The sequence below is a fragment of the Erpetoichthys calabaricus genome, chromosome 14, assembly GCF_900747795.2.
Source record: "Erpetoichthys calabaricus chromosome 14, fErpCal1.3, whole genome shotgun sequence".
Lineage (NCBI taxonomy): Eukaryota > Metazoa > Chordata > Cladistia > Polypteriformes > Polypteridae > Erpetoichthys > Erpetoichthys calabaricus.
This window is the reverse complement of record NC_041407.2, coordinates 65,524,760-65,545,397: the sequence shown is the minus strand read 5'-3', so window position 1 is coordinate 65,545,397 and position 20,638 is coordinate 65,524,760. Positions and strand designations below refer to the sequence as shown.

Below are 20,638 nucleotides of genomic sequence, written 5' to 3'. Positions count from 1 at the left end.
GGGTGTCCCTGGTCTTCTTCCCCCCAGCACTTCCGGGTGTGGCGAAAGTGCTGAGGGCCAGAGCTCCTCAGGCATTGGGGCGCCCCCTGGTGGTGACCATTGGTGCCAATAGGGTTGAGCTTCTAAGCTCCGTTCCCTTGGTCCCCAAAGCCACCAGTGCAGTCGCCCCCTCGTGGTCTGGAGGAGGCGTAAGCCTCAAAACATAACTTGACGCACATTTCATTGATGTCTTCTGCGATTGAAAGACACTAAAATATTTTGATTCTTCTTCTTCTTCTTTCGGCTGCTCCCCTTAGAGTTTGCCACAGCGGATCATCTTCTTCCATAGTAAAATATTTTGATTAATAATCTTTTTATTAGCAATCATTTATTTACAGAACCCACTTAGTTTTTCCCAGCAGGACTGGGAGCAAGGCCATAGATATGGCACACCTATTATATTTGAGATATATCATTACAATCAGCAGTATGGGAATGTGCATGAGTTTGTGTAGTAATGACAGGTAAGGTGGACCACAACTTACTATCTATAGGTTTCAACTTCCCATGACTCTAAGCTCCTAAATTTTTGATTTTTTTTCTCTCATGATTATTATGAATTAATTACATTTACTGTATATAGTACTTTTCTATCTACTTAAAGTACTGTACATAGACAGTGGGGAAACACTTCAGCTACTACCAATACAGTACGTAACATCCACCTGGATTATATAATGGCAGCCATTCTTGCATCAAAACACTCACCGCACATTGGCTGTTTGATGGTGAAGGGGTGAGAAAGATAGACAATTAGAGACAGGGGATGATTAGGGGACCAGAATCGACGGTGGGCAATTTAGCCAGGACATTGGGAAACACGCTACTCCTTTTGAAAGATGTCCAGGGATCTTCAATGACCGCAGAAAGTCAGAGCTTTGGTTTTACGTCTCATCTGAACCATTTTTATAGCACAGTGTCTCTCTCACTGCACTGGGGCATTGGGATCCACACGCAGACCCCAGGGTAAGAGCCCCCTGCCTGCCTCATCAATTCCTCTTCCCACAACATCCCAAGCTTTTTCCTCCAGGCCTGAACATGCTTAGCTTCAGGTGGATAACCTGTTCTGATGTGCAGGTGGTATGGCTGCTGGGTAGTTAATCTGTTCAGCAAAAAGAAAGACCTTGAAATCATACCATGCTCTTTGAATTCTACTATAATAAAATTCAATTCTTGTTGCAATGCAGAAAACTGAGCCAGCAGTAGCATTACTGCTTCACAGATCCCATGCTTGGCTGGCTGAAGTTTGCATGCTCTCTATTTGTTAGTGTGTTTCTTCTCACATCCCCAAACATGCGTGTCTAAGTGAATTTCCCATTCCAAACAGGTCCAGTATGATGAACTCGTGGCCTGTCCAGAGTTGATTCCTGCCTTGTTCCTAGTGCTGAGAGGATAGGCACCAACCTGCCGTGACGGTGAATTGGAATAAGTGGGTCTGAGATTGTTAGGTAATGTAAAACGCAGGAAATCTGCAATTGCTACATCCTTCCAAAAAGAATCTAACAGGGTAAAAATAATAGCCTACAAAGTAATTACTTTGACATATTGACTTCTGCCTTAAAATGCTTACTTCTCTTTCTTTTAATTATTATCTCAGGAAGAGTAGCAGCCCAAAGTCTACCAGAGCTAAGCGTTTTAGAGTTTAGATACATTTTATGGATCAATGTGTTTTCTGTAGCATTGTAATCAATGGGTCATGTCCGATTTCATAGTCAGATGCATCCTACAGAGTATAATTAAATTATTCCTTGCAGCACAATCTCCCTTTTATTCCATTTCATAGTAATCAATAATCTTGGTCTGTAGAATGTGCTATTCAGGGTAAATTCAGTAGAATGAAAAGCACCCTTCCCAATTGTCTCCATCCCTTGGAGAGCAGTTTAAAGTCAGAAAATGAATTTTCTTTCATTATGTGGTGCTGTTATATTCTATTCTATTCTAATTTCGACTGCATTTTATTTTGTAATTTGAGTATTCATGAATATTTAAGGCTGTTGTCACACTCTTCTTATAAGGAGATGGTTTCAGTTTCTGTTCATATGGGTTTCCTTCAGATATTTTGATTTCCTCCTGCATCCCAAAGATGTACATGCTAGGTTGAATGGAGACTCTTAATTCACTTTTAAACATCAAATTCGTTAGATAGCTTTTCAATTTTTCATTTTCACTGTATGTCCACCAAGAGTGGCGTTTGGGGGCGGCAAGTGGGCCGACTGCCCCAGGTCCCACGCCTAAGGGGGCCCCCGCTTTTGAGGTCCGCATGTCCCGTTTGAGCGGGTTTATCAAGTTATATTTCCAGTTATATTTTGATAAAGTCTATGTGTTATCTTGTAAAAAGTTAGCTGAATACTGTCATGAGAAAATCCAGTGTATGTTAACATTATTTTTATTTATACAGTCCACACATACTGGTAACAGCATTTGGCGTAACCGGCCCCACGTGGGGTTGGTCAGCCCTAGGCCCCGCACACCCTTAAGGCCACCTCTGATGTCCGCTAAAGTATGTAAAGATAGTTAAAGATATGAATGAGGGTGCCTATACACAAGGGAGACGTAGTGTAAGAATAACAGATGGATTTGCAGTTAAGGTTGGATTACATCAAGGATCATCATTAAGTCCATAACTTTCTTGTTATGGATGGGCAATGGTAGACAAGGCCCGGCAGTACATGCTATTTACTGGTGACATCAGGCAACGTGGCACCACTAAGAATATTGTGGTAAAGAAACTGGAGCGATGAGGAAGAGCAATGGAGTATAGAGGCCTTAAGATTAGTAGGAAAAAGAATATCTAAGATTTAAGGGACAAAAACAAGATGGAGACGTTAACCTCCCGGGAGAAAAGCTTATAAGGGTGGAAATGTTCAAATACCTCAGCTCAACAGTAACAGGGGATGTAGAGCTACATCTACAAACATACAGTACCTTAGAATGCAATCAGGCTGGAAAAATTAGATATAGGTATCGGGAGTGCTATGTGATAAAAGTATTAGTATAAGAGTGAAAGGTAAAATGTATAAAACAGTGGTCAGTCCAGCAGTGTATGGGTCACAAACCTGGGCAGTTATAAAGGTGTATGGAATGAAACTGGATGGGGATGTTGAGATCAATATGTGGAGTAACTAAACTTGATAAAATCAGGAATGGGAGAATCAAAGGTACAGTTAAAGTTTGGGAAACCTCTAAGACAATACAGGAAAGAAGGTTAAAGTGGAAAGTCTTGGGAAGCGAGGCCAACCACATGGTGAGAAGAATCATGAATATAGAATAGTTAGAATGGAGGAGGAGAACGATGACCAAAGAGAAAAGTGCAGGAATTGTGTGAAGGGTGATCTAAAAGGAAAAAGGAGTATCTGTGTACAAGAGATGAGAGTGGAGGTTGCTGGTCAAGTCGTATTGTGACTCCGCCTGAAAGTGGGAAAAGCTTCAGAAGAAGAAGTCCACTAAAGAGGGACTTTGGCTTCAGTGTGGAAACACTTGACTCTTAATTGAATAAGACTAATTTGGGACAGAGATCAGTGTTGCTGTTACATTGTTCAAGGCTTGTGGTTTCAAACCTCAGCTCAGTTATTATCTGTAAAGGAGCTTTGCACTGTTCCTCCAAAAACTACTACAGTGGGTATAAAAAGTCTACACACCCCTGCCAAAATGGCAAGTTTTTGTGATGCTAAAAAATGAAACCAAGATAAGTCATGTCTGAATGTTTTTCGTTGTCACTGTGAAATTGCCACCTATACAAAGAAGGTGAAAACAAATCAGAAATCATTTGGGGAAAAAATTTTTTTAAATATACGACAACCTGGTTGCATAAGTGTGCACACCCTTAAACTAATAACTTGCTACAGAACCTTTTGATTTTAATATGGCATTCCATCTGTTTGGGTAAGAGACTATCACCTTGGCAATTCTTGACTTAGTAATATTTTTCTACTCTTTCTTGTAAAAATGTTCTAGATTCATCTGATTATGAGGGCATCTCCAGTGTGCAGCCCTCTTCAGGTCACCTACAGGTTTTCAAATGGAATCAGATCTGGGCTCTGGATGGGCCATTCCAGAATGCTGATCTTCTTTTGATTACCCTATTATTGGATACTCCAGTATCAACTGGTATTTGGAGCCAATTATGATTTTCTCCACCTTGACTAAAGTCCTACTTCCAAATGAAGAAAAACAGCCTACCATCATGCTTCCTGTAAATGATGTGCTATGCTATTTTTCTGGCAAACTTTTCGGAAATTATCGCCAAAAAAAGTTCAACCTTAGTCTCATCAGACCAAACCACATCTTTCCACATGATTTTGAGAAACTGGATGCAAAAAAAGCTGGGCTTGGATGTTTTTCTTCATGAGAAAAGGCTTCTATCTTTCTACCCTACCCCATAGCCCAGACATATGAAAAATACAAGAGCAACTAGTACTTCCTAGAAAGCCCTGCAGCTCCTTCAATGTTGCCATATGCCTATTAGCAGCCCCCCTGACCAGTTTTCTCCTTGTCTTCTCATCAATTTTGGAGGGAAGTTCTGCTCTTGGTACAGTCACTGTTCTGCCATATTTTCCACTTGTCGATGATTGCCCTCACTGTGCTCCATGGTATATCTGCTGCCTTGGATATTCTTATGTTTCCCCCCTCTTGATCGATACCTTTCATCAATGAAACCCCAGTTATGTTTTGAAAGATCTTTGCAGACCATGGCATTTGAAGTAAGGTGCAACCAGGAAGATGTCAAGATAATCCCACAGGAACAGATGTACTAAATCTGGAGGCAATTAGGGACACTTTAATTGATGGCAGGATGATACGTACTACTATATACTGTAACAATAGATTGAATGCTATTGGTTGATTCTGAAGACAGCCACATCCTTAATATAATAGGGTATGCACACTTATGCAATAACACGTTTCAGTGAGATTGTTATTTTTTTTCCCCTAAACAGATTCTGATTCGTATGGGTTGTAATTTCAAAATAAAGGTGGGAAAACGTTCTGACATGATTTATCCCAAGCACATACACGCTCACTCAGACTGGGCCAATTTGGTGTCACCAATTAATCTATCACACTAATCTTTGGAAAACATGTTGTAATAATGTTGGAAAATTGTGATTTCACAGTAATCTGAATACAACTTGTACTATTTCATTTATTTTAGAATTATTTAGATAATGAGTCTTAGTTTTGGGCTCAGAGCTCGTGTGGGAAAAGTTCTGTAACTGAAAGGGCTGGCAGGTACAAATGACCTCATTAAATCATTAATATTCATGAGGTAGTTCCTGAAGACTATCAAATTTTGGAAGTAGATAAAATTCTGGGTTGTACGCAAAATAGACATAGACAGGAATTCTGAAAAAAATTAGTAGATCATGGGTTTAAATCCCGGGTCCTCAATCCGTGGATAGCGCTTTGAGAAGTCAGACAAATACTATATAAATGTAAAGAATCATTATTTATTATTATTGTTTATTAGAATATATATACTGTATTTAAGCTTAGATAAAGTGACCAGTGTGTGTATGCTTGTAAGAATATGTAAAACGGAGGCTTGGGACTGATGAACGTGTGTCATGTCTAGCCAAAATTAACTTAATCAACAATCAACAGACCATGGGAACTTGTCGGCTGTCCCAAACTTTGACTGATGCCATATCTTACATAAGGTGAGGTTTTATTGTGAAAAGGAGCGGTCAGCGAGACTCTGTAAATTCAAAGTGTTTTAAAAAGGCACTGCCAGACAGACATCATAACTGCCAAGAATAGATGAACTGCTCCTTCGCTCCCAAAAAACTAAGGAGTGGTTTCTGGCTTTGGTAGAGTATTCTGAATTGCAGCCCTTCCAGGGAACTCAATCTGAAGACGAATCGACATGTAAGTGGGATGCCTCGTGCCCCTGGTAAGGTATCCAAGTTGACGGAGATAGCCTTGGCCAGTGTTGAGATATTCTGAGCTTTATCTGTGCTGAGTGAATGTTGAATAGGTAGTTTTGCAGGACATATGTGTGAATCAAGGTTAACAGTTTAGGCATTTCCAGTATTAACTTTTACACCACAAAGTACTTGTTAACACATGAATATGGATGGACAAGCAAATTCCATGCAGACACTGACCAAGCTGGAAGGTGAACTTGAGTCCCTAGAACTGAGAATTAGTGATGCTAACTTTTGGAGTATTTCTACAAAAGAATAATTAAGTCCAACATGTTTCCAGAAGCAACATGCTGCAATATCTAAGTCTCTGGGCCATGCATCACTGGATTGCCAGTTCAAATCCTGCCTCTGCTTCACTCAATCTCTTTAAAAAAAATAAAAAATACTGTTATAGTGTAGCCTGGACTAGTAAGTCACTTTGGACAAAGGTGTCAGTCCAACTTACAAGAACGATTTAGAATTACAATGGCTACATCTGAAATGCACATTCTGCATGCCTGATCAATATAAGTGAGAATTTTCAGGGATTGTGTTTTTTTTTAAAGTATATAATAAAGTTATTTTCATTTGTTTCATTGGGAGGTTTTCTGTTATACTGTTTTGTTTTCAAATAAAATATAAAAATGTAATTGAGTATTTTGTTTTAATGGATAATTTGAATTATTCCAAACAGTATCTCAGGTTTTAAACTTTATCTGAAGACTGGTATCTGAGATGCTGGCAGCAACGAAGCCCTGGTGTTTGTAACACCACATGTAGAACTGAACCACAGAGATGCACAAATGACCTGGTAAGAACCCACATTTGGGGTGAAAACCTGGACCATGTAGCATTGACCTCCGCTTACCCGACACAAATAACTTTGCTCTCAGGCTTTCTGCTTTTAGTTTGCTAATGTTGTTAAAAATAAACCATTGATTTGTCCAAATGATGTCTGCTAAAACTATTAATGGATGGGTGAGTGAGAGCCTGGTATTGGATACTGCTCAAGCTTCTCACTGGCTTGGGGCCGACAAGCACTGAGGTGACACCAGATTGTCTGAGTGTTGTTCAGGTAGCAGACAGGGATGTTAACTAAGGACACTTTTCTTGCACTATGGAGAAACAGACAGACCACCTTTCTGCTCAATTTGCATCCCCCTGTGTACTGAACTGCTCATTTCATCTGTCCATCATTGTAAACATTATTTCAACATGATAACGAGATACTTAGCTTTAATGACTCAAACCTTGGGATTCATTGGCTCAAACCCTGGCCCAATCGCTGGAGGTTGTTTCTCGAGCTACTTCAGTTTTCCTGCCACATCCCAAGGACCTGTTGGCCATGTTTAATTGGGTGACTGTAAAACTGACCCAGTGTGAGTGAATGTGTGCGTCAGTGTGTCCTGAGATAAACTGGTGGGTGTCTTGTCCAATGCTGCCTGTATAGATGTTAGCCCTATGCATATCCCAAGTTGGAAAAATCAGGAATAGATAAGTCATATACTGAAATGAGTTCAATTCAGTGCTGGCTAGCATGTTGTAACAGTTGTTAGCAATACCACCTCATAGCACTGGGACTGGATTTGAACCTTGGTTGGGTCACTGTCTGTGTGGATTTGGCACGTTCTCTCCTATATCAAAGAAAGCAAGGTTAGGTTAGGTTAATTGCACCGGACACTGAAGATTTTGCTTCCTGAAACCTTTTGGGTTTTTCTTATGGATTTTTATGTGCTGATCAAAAAAATTACCCTTTAAAGTATACCTGTTATTGAAATCAACTATTTTTTGGATTCTTTTATTAGTAGTAGTTTTTGTACTTATCCAAGATGTTCCAATCTGTGGTGCTCTAAAAGTAGTGGCAGTGCCAATAGGATTTCAGCTTGGCTATACTAAGTCAGCGTTTCTCAAAATGTGGGGCACGCCAAGTAATTAAAAAGGGGGCGCGAATGTTGCCATATGTGGTGTAATTTCGTTATTCATAGTAACATTTTAAACTTGTAGCGTTGTATCGGCAGCAAAAAATATAGGAATAAATTTTATTAGGGTTTCAAAAAATGTTAGGGGGGTGCGATTAAAACGGTTATGAAAACTCAGGTCGCAAATACTTAAAGGGTGAGAAATGCTGTACTGAGTAATGTGAATGGGACAGTCGTGGTAAAGAGTCTCACTCCGCCGCATAAGCATTTGATTCCACAACAGGAAACACTTGCCCAGCTAACAAAGATTTTTATGCCTCTTCTTTATAAAGAACTTGGACTGATGAACAAAGAAGGTGAAGAATTGTAATATTTCAGACAGATGTTTCCACAAATAAACAATGACAAGATTAAAGAAGGCATTTTTGTTGGCCCACCACTCACACTCACCAACTACAAACAGTTTGAAGATCTGTTAGTGGGGCCAGATGAAATCACACGTAAGGCATTCCAGGATATTTTCAACATGCTTCCACGTATACAAAACCAGGAACCGCAACAAGCTGCTAAAGATTCATTGTCAACATTCACACTTGGACTTCCTCCCTGCTAATGGTGGTGCAGTCAATAATGAACAAGGTGAAAAATTTCACCAAGACATTACAATGACGGAAAAACACTATCACGTCAAATGGAATCCATTAACTACTGTTGGACACTGAAATGAGATGCTTGAGATGATGACTATCAATAAAAATGGGCTGCATAACATTTTAATAATGGAATTGCATAACATTTTAATAATGGAATTTGTCAGCAGCATTAAGTGAATAAACACACTAAATTCAATAAAACTTAATTTCATGTTTCTCCAGTTTTCCATTGTGATACTACTATTGTGAAAATCTGAAAATTTTCTCAGCTCAACTTGTAACTATCTGTCATAACTACCAAAATGTAAAAAAAAATTGTTGTCCATTATTATCAGCTTGAAATTGGAGCATTCAGAGTGTTGTGATGACTCCATTTGTTGATCGCTGCCTTGCACAGGATACAACTGAGAAAGTCTGTGGCTTCCGTGGCCTCCTGTATGCTGCTACAGCCATACACCTCCTTACAAATAATTATTTTGCTCATAAATACCACTATCTAAAAAACAACTGACTCAAATCAGCATAAAATGCCAACATCTTTAAAAAGGAAATTGACACTGACTGCCAAATGTTTTTTTTTTGTGATAGGGTCCTAGAGTGACCCTTTATAATCTTTATTATGGAGACCTTAAAAGAACACCCCACATCCCATACTCTTACCATACTGTCAGGATTAATTGCTGCAGATGTAGTTCAATAATGCCCCCTTTCTTTTACATTTTATGGCCCCAGCCAATCAGGTAGATTGCCAGAACAGGCTGGAGAGAAAGTTAATAATTTATTCCTTGATTATATGCCCAAAGTAATTAACAAAGTACAAATATGAGTACAGATATAAAAATATTAATATAATCTGAGTAATAACCAGTTCATCTTGCTTAGGGTATCAGATGGCTTTCTGTCTTGGTATGTTGATTGGCCTCTAGTTCAACAAGGTCTGGCATGGCCCTTGGATGAAGTGGCATGAACAGACAGAGAGAAAGAGATTAAGCCTCTCTCATGTTAAATTTAAAGTAATCATGTGACTTCTTGACACACCTCAAATCAGTTTAGGGGTGCATTTAACCAATGAAGCAGCTTAGGCAGACTCAGCCTCATTCCAGCCCATGCTTCCTCCTGGATGGAGAAGGAGTGTCTAATCATCCCTAGCATTCCAGCCTTAATGCCCTAAGTCACCTGTATTCTCCCAAGCTAGCTGCCCTGGACAGTAAATTTCTGCTTTAGGCTACAGTTACCTGGAAGCAAAAGTATTATCTTGATCTGAGCAAGGACTGGCTCACACAGCTTCTCGGCCTTTGAACCTCAGATACTGTTAGACACTAACAAAAAATACTAACTTATATGCTAAATCTTATTTTCCATTACAGCACTTACGTTAGCTTGACTTTGAATAAAAGTAACAATAGAAGTTATAGCAGACCAACTACTGAAGGCTTCTGGTCAGGTATACCGACAGTATCTCAAGATTGATACTGAGCTAATTGACATGTGAGTGCAGAAATCCAATCTAGTTCTGATTCTTGATGGGACAGGTACTTGGAATAATTGGGTTCAGACAATAATTGAATGACTACCTCAATCACAGCCTCACTGAAGGTGGCAATTGCTGGAGGTGCAAATTGGATCACGTAAGTTACCTGGCCAACTAGCTACAGTATAAAAATATGGAAGAGTCTGCAGATCTGGGAAACATAACAGGCAGTAGGTCACTGCAGCCCTACTGCTGTCATAAACCATGAAAAAAATAACAAAAAAAGAAAAAATGGTCTAACTGCATTACACAGACATGGCCATTATAAAGATGCACTAAGTGAAAGATGATAAGAATTCTAGAGTTTTATTAAGAAATTCTTGTGGTACACTCGAAAAAATAATTCTAGATTTCCATTGCTATTACTCATCTGATATAAATTAACAACTCAAAATCAGTAGGCTGTAAGACTTTGCATATCCATTTCTAATAGAACAGACTTCTATTTATTAATTGTCACATTAAGAAGTCTAGTTTCCAAAGAAACAATATGAATGGATTTCACTGCTCTAATTAACAGCACCACTCCCAGAAATCATTTCTAGGGTGAATTGCTATCACCCAATTATCTTACTTTGACTACTCAAAATTGATAAAATGTTTTTACGATCTTAAAAATTATTTTTAGGAAAATGATTCATTATGTAGGTAATTTAAACAATACAAATTTCCATACCGAATTGGTCAAGCCCCGGGGTAACAACGACCACCACCAGTACTGTTAGCCAACAGGGTGCTGGCGGAAATTGGGCTACTGTTGGCCGAAGAAGAAGAAGGAGAAGAAGAGGCGGAAGACATGTCCGGAGGCAGGAGGAGAGGAGGAAGGTAAAGAGAGTGGAACCGAGGGTAGGAACTTTGAATGTTGGCAGTATGACTTGTAAGGGGAGAGAGTTAGCAGATATGATGGACAGAAGGAAGATTGACATATTGTGCGTGCAAGAGACTAAATGGAGGGTGAGTAAGGCCAGGTGGATGGAAGGTGGATTCAAATCGTTCTATCATGGTGTGGATGGAAGGAGAAATGGGATAGGAGTTATTCTTAAGGAACAGTATGTCAAGAGTGTTTTGGAGGTGAAAACAGTGTCAGGCAGAGTAATGATTATGAAGCTGGAAATTGGAGGTGTGATGATGAATGTTGTTAGTGCATATGCACCGCAAGTTTGGTGTGCGATGGATGAGAAAGAAGATTTTTGGAGTGAGTTGGATGAAGTGATGAACAGTGTACCCAAGGGACAGAAAGTGGTGATTGGAGCAAACTTCAATGGACATGTTGGTGAAGGGAACAGAGGAGACGAGGAGGTGATGGGTAGGTATGGTGTCCAGGAGAGGAATGAAGAAGGTCAGAGGATAGTGGAGTTTGCCAAAAGGATGGAAATGGCTGTAGTGAATATATATTTTAAGAAGAGGGAGGAACATAGGGTTACGTACAAGAGTGGAGGAAGATGCACACAGGTAGATTACATCCTATGCAGAAGAGTCAATCTGAAGGTGATTGAAGACTGCAAAGTGGTGGCAGGGGAAAGTGTAGTTAAGCAGCATAGGATGGTGGTCTGTAGAATGATGTTGGAGATCAAGAAGAGGAAGCGAGTGAGGGCAGAGCCAAGGATCAAATGGTGGAAGTTGAAAAAGGAAGACTGCAAGGTTGAGTTTAGGGAGGAGGTGAGACAAGCACTGGGTGGCAGTGAAGAGTTACCAAACAGCTGGGAAACTACAGCAGATATAGTAAGGGTGACAGCAAAAAAAAGTGCTTGGCGTGACATCTGGACAGAGGAAGGAGGAAAAGGAAACCTGGTGATGGAATGGGGAAGTACAGGAGAGTTTACAGAGGAAGAGGATGGCAAAGAAGAAGTGGGATAGTCAGAGAGATGCAGAAAGACAAGAGTACAAGGAGATAAATCGCAAGGTGAAGAGAGAGGTGGCGAAGGCTAAAGAAAAGGCGTATGATGAGTTGTATGAGAGGTTGGACACTAAGGAGGGAGAAAAGGACCTGTACCAATTGGACAGAGGGTGCAAAGATGAAAAGATGTGCAGCAGATTAGGGTGATAAAGGATAAAGATGGAAATGTAATCACAAGCGAGGAGAGTGTGTTGAGCAGATGGAAAGAGTACTTTGAGAGGCTGATGAATGAAGAGAACGATCCAGAGAAGAGGTTGGATGATGTGGAGATAGTGAATCAGGAAGTGTAACAGATTAGCAAGGAGGAAGTAAGGACAGCTATGAAGAAGATGAAGAATGTAAAAGCCGTTGGTCCAGATGACATACATACCTGTGGAAGCATGGAGGTGTTTAGGAGAGATGGCAGTGGAGTTTTTAACCAGATTGTTTAATGGAATCTAGGAAAGTGAGAGGATGCCTGAGGAGTGGAAAAGAAGTGTACTGGTGCTGATATTTAAGAATAAGGGGGATGTGCAGGACTGTAATAACTACAGGGGGATAAAATTGATGAGCCACACAGCATGAAGTTATGGGAAAGAGTAGTGGAAGCTAGGTTAAGAAGTGAGGTGGTGATTAGTGAGCAGCAGTATGGTTTCATGCCAAGAAAGAGCACCACAGAGGCGATGTTTGCTCTGAGGGTGTTGATGGAGAAGTATAGAGAAGGCCAGAAGGAGTTGCATTGCGTGGTTTTGGGCCTGGAGAAAGCATATGACAGGGTGCTCGAGAGGAGCTGTGGTATTGTATGAGGAAGTCGGGAGTGGCAGAGAAGTACGTAAGAGTTGTACAGGATATGTACGAGGGAAGTGTGACAGTGGTGAGGTCTGTGGTAGGAGTGACGGATGCATTCAAGGTTGAGGTGGGATTACATCAGGGATCGGCTCTGAGCCTTTCTTATTTGCAATGGTGATGGACAAGTTGACAGACGAGATTTGACAGGAGTCCCCGTGGACTATGATGTTTGCTGATGACATTGTGATCTGTAGCGATAGTAGGGAGCAGGTTGAGGAGACCCTGGAGAGGTGGAGATATGCTTTAGAGAGGAGAAGAATGAAGGTCAGTAGGAACGAGACAGAATACATGTGTGTAAATGAGAGGGAGGTCAGTGGAATGGTGAGGATGCAAGGAGTAGAGTTGGCGAAGGTGGAGGAGTTTAAATACTTGGGATCAGCGGTACAGAGTAATGGGGATTGTGGAAGAGAGGTGAAAAAGAGAGTGCAGGCAGGATGGAATGGGCGGAGAAGAGTGTCAGGAGTGATTTGTGAAAGATGGATATCAGCAAGAGTGAAAGGGAAGGTCTACAGGACGGTAGTGAGACCAGCTATGTTATATGGGTTGGAGATGGTGGCACTGACCAGAAAGCAGGAGACAGAGCTGGAGGTAGCAGAGTTAAAGATGCTATGATTTGCACTGGGTGTGACGAGGATGGATAAGATTAGAAATGAGTACATTAGAGGGTCAGCTCAAGTTGGACGGTTGGGAGACAAAGTCAGAGATGTGAGATTGCGTTGGTTTGGACATGTGCAGAGGAGAGATGCTGGGTATATTGGGAGAAGGATGCTAAGGATAGAGCTGCCAGGGAAGAGAAAAAGAGGAAGGCTTAAGCAAAGGTTTATGGATGCGGTGAGAGAGGACATGCAGTTGATGGGTATAACAGAGCAAGATGCAGAGGACAGAAAGATATGGAAGGAGATGATCCACTGTGGCAACCCCTAATGGGAGCAGCCGAAAGTAGAAGAAGAAGATGCTGCACGTAGTTTAAACTGATCTAACCAAAAATGTTCATGTTTGTAGCCTTTACAATATTGGGTTCTATAGTAGGAGAAGTGGCATAATTATTGGTTTTTATAATATATTCATAAAGTTAGGTTTATAAATGATAATAATATTGCCATGGAATCACCACTCATTTTAGGATGCCACATAGCAATGTTGCCAAGTCAGACGATTGTTTTTTAACATGTTCCAGTGAGGGAAAAAGAGGATTTAAGAAGCAGGTATTTGTGGGACACTTTTCCAGAATCCCTGAGCAGTTTTGGGTGGTAAAAAATACCCTCTGAGCATAAGTTTAATTCATTTGCAGTATGGGACCACCTTTTTTCTAAAGATAGAAATCTTCACCCATTTATCTATTGTGAGTTAAAGATAAAGACTGGACATAGCAGTGCTTTACATGCAAAGATTTATGTTATTATAGGCTCTGTTTTTGATAATCTGGCAAACCAACTGCACACCCCACATCAAATGAGCAGGCTTTTCTCTTTCGGACGACTGGAGGCAATATGATACTATATGTTAATTACCTTAGTGTGATTGGCTACATGACAATATCATTTAATTTCGTAGTTGTAATTAGTTTTGAGACAACTTGCCAGTTTAATTAAAATGTCAAAATAAAATTTCTAAGAACAAAGGTTTGCTTTTTGAGTTCATTTAATTGATGACAAATTATCATGTAATGCAAGCGTGTGCAATCAACATATTTAAAATTTATCATTCAGTAATTTGGTTTAATAAAACTGTTTTATGTTCAAATCCATCCATCCATCCATTTTCCAACCCGTTGAATCCGAACACAGGGTCACGGGGGTCTGCTGGAGCCAATCCCAGCCAACACAGGACACAAGGCAGGAAACAATCCTGGGCAGGGTGCCAACCCACCGCAGGACACACACAAACACACCCACACACCAAGCACACACTAGGGCCAATTTAGAATCGCCAATCCACCTAACCTGCATGTCTTTGGACTGTGGGAGGAAACCGGAGCGCCCGGAGGAAACCCACACAGACACGGGGAGAACATGCAAACTCCACGCAAGGAGGACCCGGGAATCGAACCCAGGTCCCCAGGTGTCTCAACTGCGAGGCAGCAGCGCTACCCACTGCGCCACCGTGCCGCCCTATGTTCAAATCTCTTGGTTAAATTAAGTCAGAGTTACGCAAATAAGTTCCATTCATGAAATAACTTACACTCTGGTTAGAGTAATTCATTTGAAATATCATTGAACTACCTGATACACTTACGTGGACATTTTACAGATAATTCCTCCATTAAATCATTTTTTCAAGTTAAAGAAAACTAAAACAGTACACTGACAAAACATTAATTAAACCAAACACATTTATTGTGTATTTAAGTGTCTGAAATCGAAATGCTGGGCCTGGATGTCCATACAGGACTACACAATATGTAATGTGGGGGTACTGAAGAGTGTTTAAGGGTGTTTAATATTGGATGCTGGGCAACATGACTCAACATAAATGGCAATACAACTTGTATAAATACACATACTGAAAAACAGCAAGAGACACACAAGAGCTGTTCAGTAAAACAACAAAGTCTCGACATGAAATTGAAGATAGCCTGCTTTAGTGACCTACCATTACAGATAGGATGAATGGGTCAGGTACTTATTTGTATTATTTAAACATATAACGTCACCTATATAATGCCAACAATGTTTTAGGATTTAATGTCCAAAAAAAAAAAATATATATATATATATGAAGAAACCGCTGTAACAGGGTAAAACACATTTAATGTCCAATTATTAAACAGTATTAATATTTTGTAGGAAAACAATAGAACAGATAAAAGACAGCCACTCACTTATGTGTATAGCTTCAGCTACATGCGTGGCTGCAATTTATGATTGTCGCTTTACTTTTATGTTCTACTGACTTATATAAGCCATGTATTACCATAGAACACTCAGAATATTAAATAATATCAAATACTGAATACCAGAAGAGAAAATGTAGTACCTCATGGTTCACGCTGGTATAACAAATAAGCTGTAACCATTTAAAACAAATAAAAAGTCTATTCAAGTGGAATAACAACAACAAATCCTTATCAATAAATTGAGAGTACATATCAAGATTACCAGTTTGTGGGCTCTCTCTTCCAGTCCCCAATTTGGCATATCATTGGAACTACTGGAGCTGCCAAGTCGAGCCCTGTTCAGATGTAGCTTTTAATGTTTTTAATTGTGTTAATAAGAGACTGAACAATAATGATATTCAGCAAAAAAATACAGTACAGTAACAATGTTCAAGTCAGTTAAGACACATTGTGCAAACCAAAACATGTCATTAAAAGAAGGCAGTTGTACAACAATTATAATTTTTTGGTATATTTAATTTTTTGATGTATTCTTTAGGAAATAGCCAATGGATGCTTGACCCTGAGCACCCCATGGTCTTCACCGTATGTCCTATGCAGCATATTTAAGTGTAAACAATCCTTCTGGTCCTTGTGGCTCCTGACATCAGAGACAGAAGAAAATGTCTGATTTTCAGTTTGGCACAACTACTAAATTATTCTCATTTGAATCCATTTATTGAGCTGGTGATAGGAAGATATTAAAGAGTACAGCAAACACGACACAAGCCAAATAGGCTAGAATGCAAACCCAGAATCGGGGGTCCTTAATGAGGCTGGCACTATAGCTGCTGAAAACCGTGTATCCAATGGTGATCCCTGCCAGGCCTCCTCCAATATGTGCCACAAAGGAGACCTGAAAAAGGCAAAAGAAAAGAGGACATGAAATGTTTGGCATGAAGACTTGATCAGGGCAGGACAGGACTCTTGGCTTCTTTCCACGTACTGCATGAAAAAAGAAACACAAATTCTCAAAGCCTGTAGGACACATATGAGGTGTGCATACATTAGGTTAAAAAAATTATATATACTGTATATATTATATAAATTGTTAGGAACACTTTTTAATCAGAGTATAACATCAAGTCAATGAAACCTCTGGGATACTAATCTGGTCAGTTAAGTTAAGTGTTAATCAGTTTCAGCTGCTTTGGTGTTAATGAAATTAACAACAGGTGAGATGACCCCTAAAACAGGAATGATTTAACGGGTGGAGGCCACTGACATTTTTCCCTCCTCATCTTTTGACTGTTTTTCACTAGTTTTGCATTTGGCTGTGGTCAGTGTCACTACTGGTAGCATGAGGCGATGCCTGGACCCTACAGAGGTTTCACAGGTAGTCCAACTTCTCCAGGATGGCACATCAATACCTGCCATTGTCAGAAGGTTGTGCTGTGTCTCCCAGCACCGTCTCAAGGGCATGGAGGAGATTCTAGGAGACAGGCAGTTACTCTAGGAGAGCTGGTTAGGACCGCAGAAGGTCCTTAACCCATCAGCAGAACTGGTATCTGCTTCTTTGGGCAAGGAGGAACAGGGTGAGCACTGCCAGAGCCCTACAAAATGACCTCTGGCAGGCCACTGATGTGAATGTCTCTGATCAAACAATCAGAAACAGACTTCATGAGGGTGGCCTGAGGGCCCGACATCTTCCAATGGGCCATTTGCTCACTGCTCGGCACCGTGGAGCTCAATTGGCATTTGCCATAGAATACCAGAATTGGCAGGTCCACCACTGGCACCCTGTGCTTTTCATAGATAGATAGATAGGATACTTTATTAATCCCAAGGGGAAATTCACAAATGAGAGATGAGAGCAGGTTCACCCTGAGCACATGTGACTGATGTGAAAGGGTCTGGAGAAGCCATGGAGAACGTTATGCTGCCTGTAACATTTTTCAGCAGGACCGGTTTGGAGGTGGGTCAGTGATGGTCTAGGGAGGCATATCCATAGAGGGATGCACAGACTTCTACAGGCTAGACAAAGGCACCTTGACTGCCATTAGGTATCGGAATGAAATCCTTGGACCCATTGTCAGACCCTATGCTGGTGCAGTGGGTCCTGGGTTCTTCATGGTGCACGACAATGCTCGGCCTCATGTGGCGAGAGTATACAGGCAGTTCCTGGAGGAAGAAGGAATTGATACCATTGACTGGTCCCCACGCTCGCCTGACCTAAATCCAATAGAACACCTCTGGGACATTATGTTTCGGTCCATTCGATGCCGCCAGGTTGCACCTCAGACTGTCCAGGAGCTCAATGATACCCTGGTCCAGATCTGGGAGGAGATCTCCCAGGACACCATCTGTCGTCTCATTAGGAGCATGTCCGATCGCTCCCTGAGAAGGACATTGTGAGGAATGCATAAGCACCTGGGGGCCATAAAAACTGCTGAGTACGATTTTGAGTTGCTGCAATGAAATTTCAGCAAAATGGACTAGCCTGCCGCATCATTTTTTCACTTTGATTTTCAGTGTGTCTTTGAATTCAGCCCCCTGTAGGTTGATAATTTTCATTTCCATCAAACGATGTGGAATCCTTTCGTTCCTAACACATTACCCAGTCCATATCAGTATAGATATTCATCATGATTTTTTTTTACCATTGTGATCTGAGGTGTTTTCCTTTAATTAAGTCTTCCTTTAATTTTTTTGAGCAGTTATACATATAAATGCGTTGTCCTCACTGTATGCATATTTTGAGATGTTTCCAGATACCAAAGAAAGGAAACTGAAGATGGGAATACATGATGAGCATAGTCCCATATAATTCAGCTTCTGCTGCATTCCTTTCTCTGTGACATGCAAGTGCCATGGCCTTTCCCTTTTTGCAATTCTTGTTTCTGGTGCTCATTCCCAGTCCTGCATAGACATTAGTGAAGGCATGAAGCAGTTTTAGTTTTGGATTATCATGTGCACCAACACACTTTGCTTTTATATTGGCCACTGTGGTTGACTATGTGTACATGTTTACACATATACCTTTCTAGTTTATCTACAAGTCATCCATTAGTTAAAAAAATACCCAGTGTGGTGTTTAGGTGGGTGTATCACAACCTCAAACACCAATGTAGGTGTTCAAAAATGACAAAAAAAAAATGCTTTACCAACAAAATCTAACAAGTTATACAGGGGGACTGCAAAGAACCACCAAAGACAGAAAAATAACAAACCCTGCTGCCTCCAGGAACAAACTAAATGACAATAACCCCTGGCTACTCTGTTAGACGTTTCCCTTGCTCACCTTCTACTACTTTGGTTATCCTTCCTCCCTCTGAGCAACTCAGCTCTTGTTGCCCACTGCCATCCAACTCAAAGCATTTTGAACAAAGGAAGAGCAAGGCCCTTTTATATTGCACCCCAATGACGTTCTGGTTACCCTGCTGCAAGCACTTCAAGGGATTGTGGCTGACATCATCAAACTCTGGTGTTATATGGGTAGGACTCTCCCTAACAGCACCAGAGATTCTTGCGTGTTATCCCCACCGTACAGTCGTACTAGAGACGGCTAGAATGATTTTACTTCCAAGTATGCCTGTGAAGCTACAGCACATCCCACCCTAGCAGTCTGTGGACCCTCAAACCCTGGAATAGGGTTTATATTATGGAATAGGGCAGGGCCACAGTGGCTCCAGGTTTTTGCTCTAACCCAATTGCTTAATAAGAAGCACTTATTGCTCAAGTGACACTTCTGCTTCACTTTAGTTGTGTCGCTCATTAAGATTTTGAACCCTTATTGCTTAGTTTAGTCTTAAACAGCTGTATTCTTGGTTTTTAATTGCTCCTAATTAGCAATAACATGCAAAAGACAAAAGAGACCAGCATTTCTTCATTTAGCTTTTTACCACTTACACAGGTGTGTATTTATCGTGCACTATTGGGTTTAATTAAACACTTGGAAGGAAAGTAAAGAGAAAAAAGTGAAGGACTGACAATTAGTCATCTATTTTAACCTGCAAATCATTTGGATGGTATCCTTAGAAAGGGGAAGAAAATCTAGGATATAAGAATGACCTGATATAGCAGAGTTAAAGCACTAACAAGCCATGAAATAAAATTATTGGCAAGAATTGCTTTCTAATTAAGTAACTGGGTTAGAACAAAAACCTGTAGCCACTGTGGCCCTCCAGGACTGTGATTGAGAACCCCTGGAATAGGGGGTCTTGAATGACATCCTGATGTGATAGTCACTCAGCTTAACTTCACACGGAATACTTTTTCCAATCAAGAGAGGAGTAATAATATGTTTTATGTAAATAGCACTTTTCCCATGGTCAAAGTGCTTCACAGAAATTCAAAATGAACAATGGGGAGAAAAAGCAGAAAAAAAGATCAAATACTATTTGTATTGAATGTTGTGTATCAGTGTAAAACTTTAAATAAAGATAAATACAGGAAACACAAAACCTTTGAATTAGTTTAAGACAAAATAAGCCATAATAAAAATACAAAATATAAAATATTACAAGAAAACCCTAAACAAATAACATAGCTTGTGGTCCAAACACAACTCTTCCTGTGCATCCTGACTGAGAAGTAAACAGAAAGGAGGGTCAGAATGTCAAGGTGAGTTAAATGCCATCCTGAACAAATGAGTTTTAAGTTGGTTTATAAAACAATGAATTGAGTCGACTGATATTGTTAATTTAGGGAGGTTGTGCCCAAGTCTGGGTGCAGTGCAGCTGATGGTAGAGCACAGGTGAGTTTATGGGCACAGAAAGATTGCCAGAATTGGTGGACGTTATTGGGCAGACAGGAGCGTAGTGATGGAGGAGGTTACTGGTGTAGTCCAGTACAAGGCCATTTAAAGTTTCATAGGTCAGTGGTAGTGTTTTAAACTCAATCGTAGAAGACAGGGAGTCAGTGAAATTGGAGCAAGGTGGTGGTTATGTACTCATTTTTGTGGTTCTGATCAAAACGGAGCTGTGGCAAAAGATTAGTACAGGTGCCTGACTACCATTGCTTATGAAATATTCTGTCATTCATTTAGTCACTT

The 20,638-nt window shown here is 40.5% G+C and overlaps 1 protein-coding gene across 2 annotated transcripts in view; it reads right to left on the bottom strand.

Annotated features, from left to right (window-relative positions):
• Nucleotides 1-14,869: 14,869 nt before the first annotated feature.
• Nucleotides 14,870-20,638, bottom strand: part of rhbdl2 (rhomboid, veinlet-like 2 (Drosophila)) — a 37,932-nt gene continuing 32,163 nt past the window's right edge. For both annotated transcript variants that reach the window (XM_028818789.2, XM_028818790.2), the window contains one exon: nucleotides 14,870-16,501. In XM_028818789.2, the coding sequence (XP_028674622.2) occupies nucleotides 16,322-16,501 (180 nt within the window). In that variant the 3' untranslated portion in view covers nucleotides 14,870-16,321. The remainder of the gene's footprint in view (nucleotides 16,502-20,638) is intronic.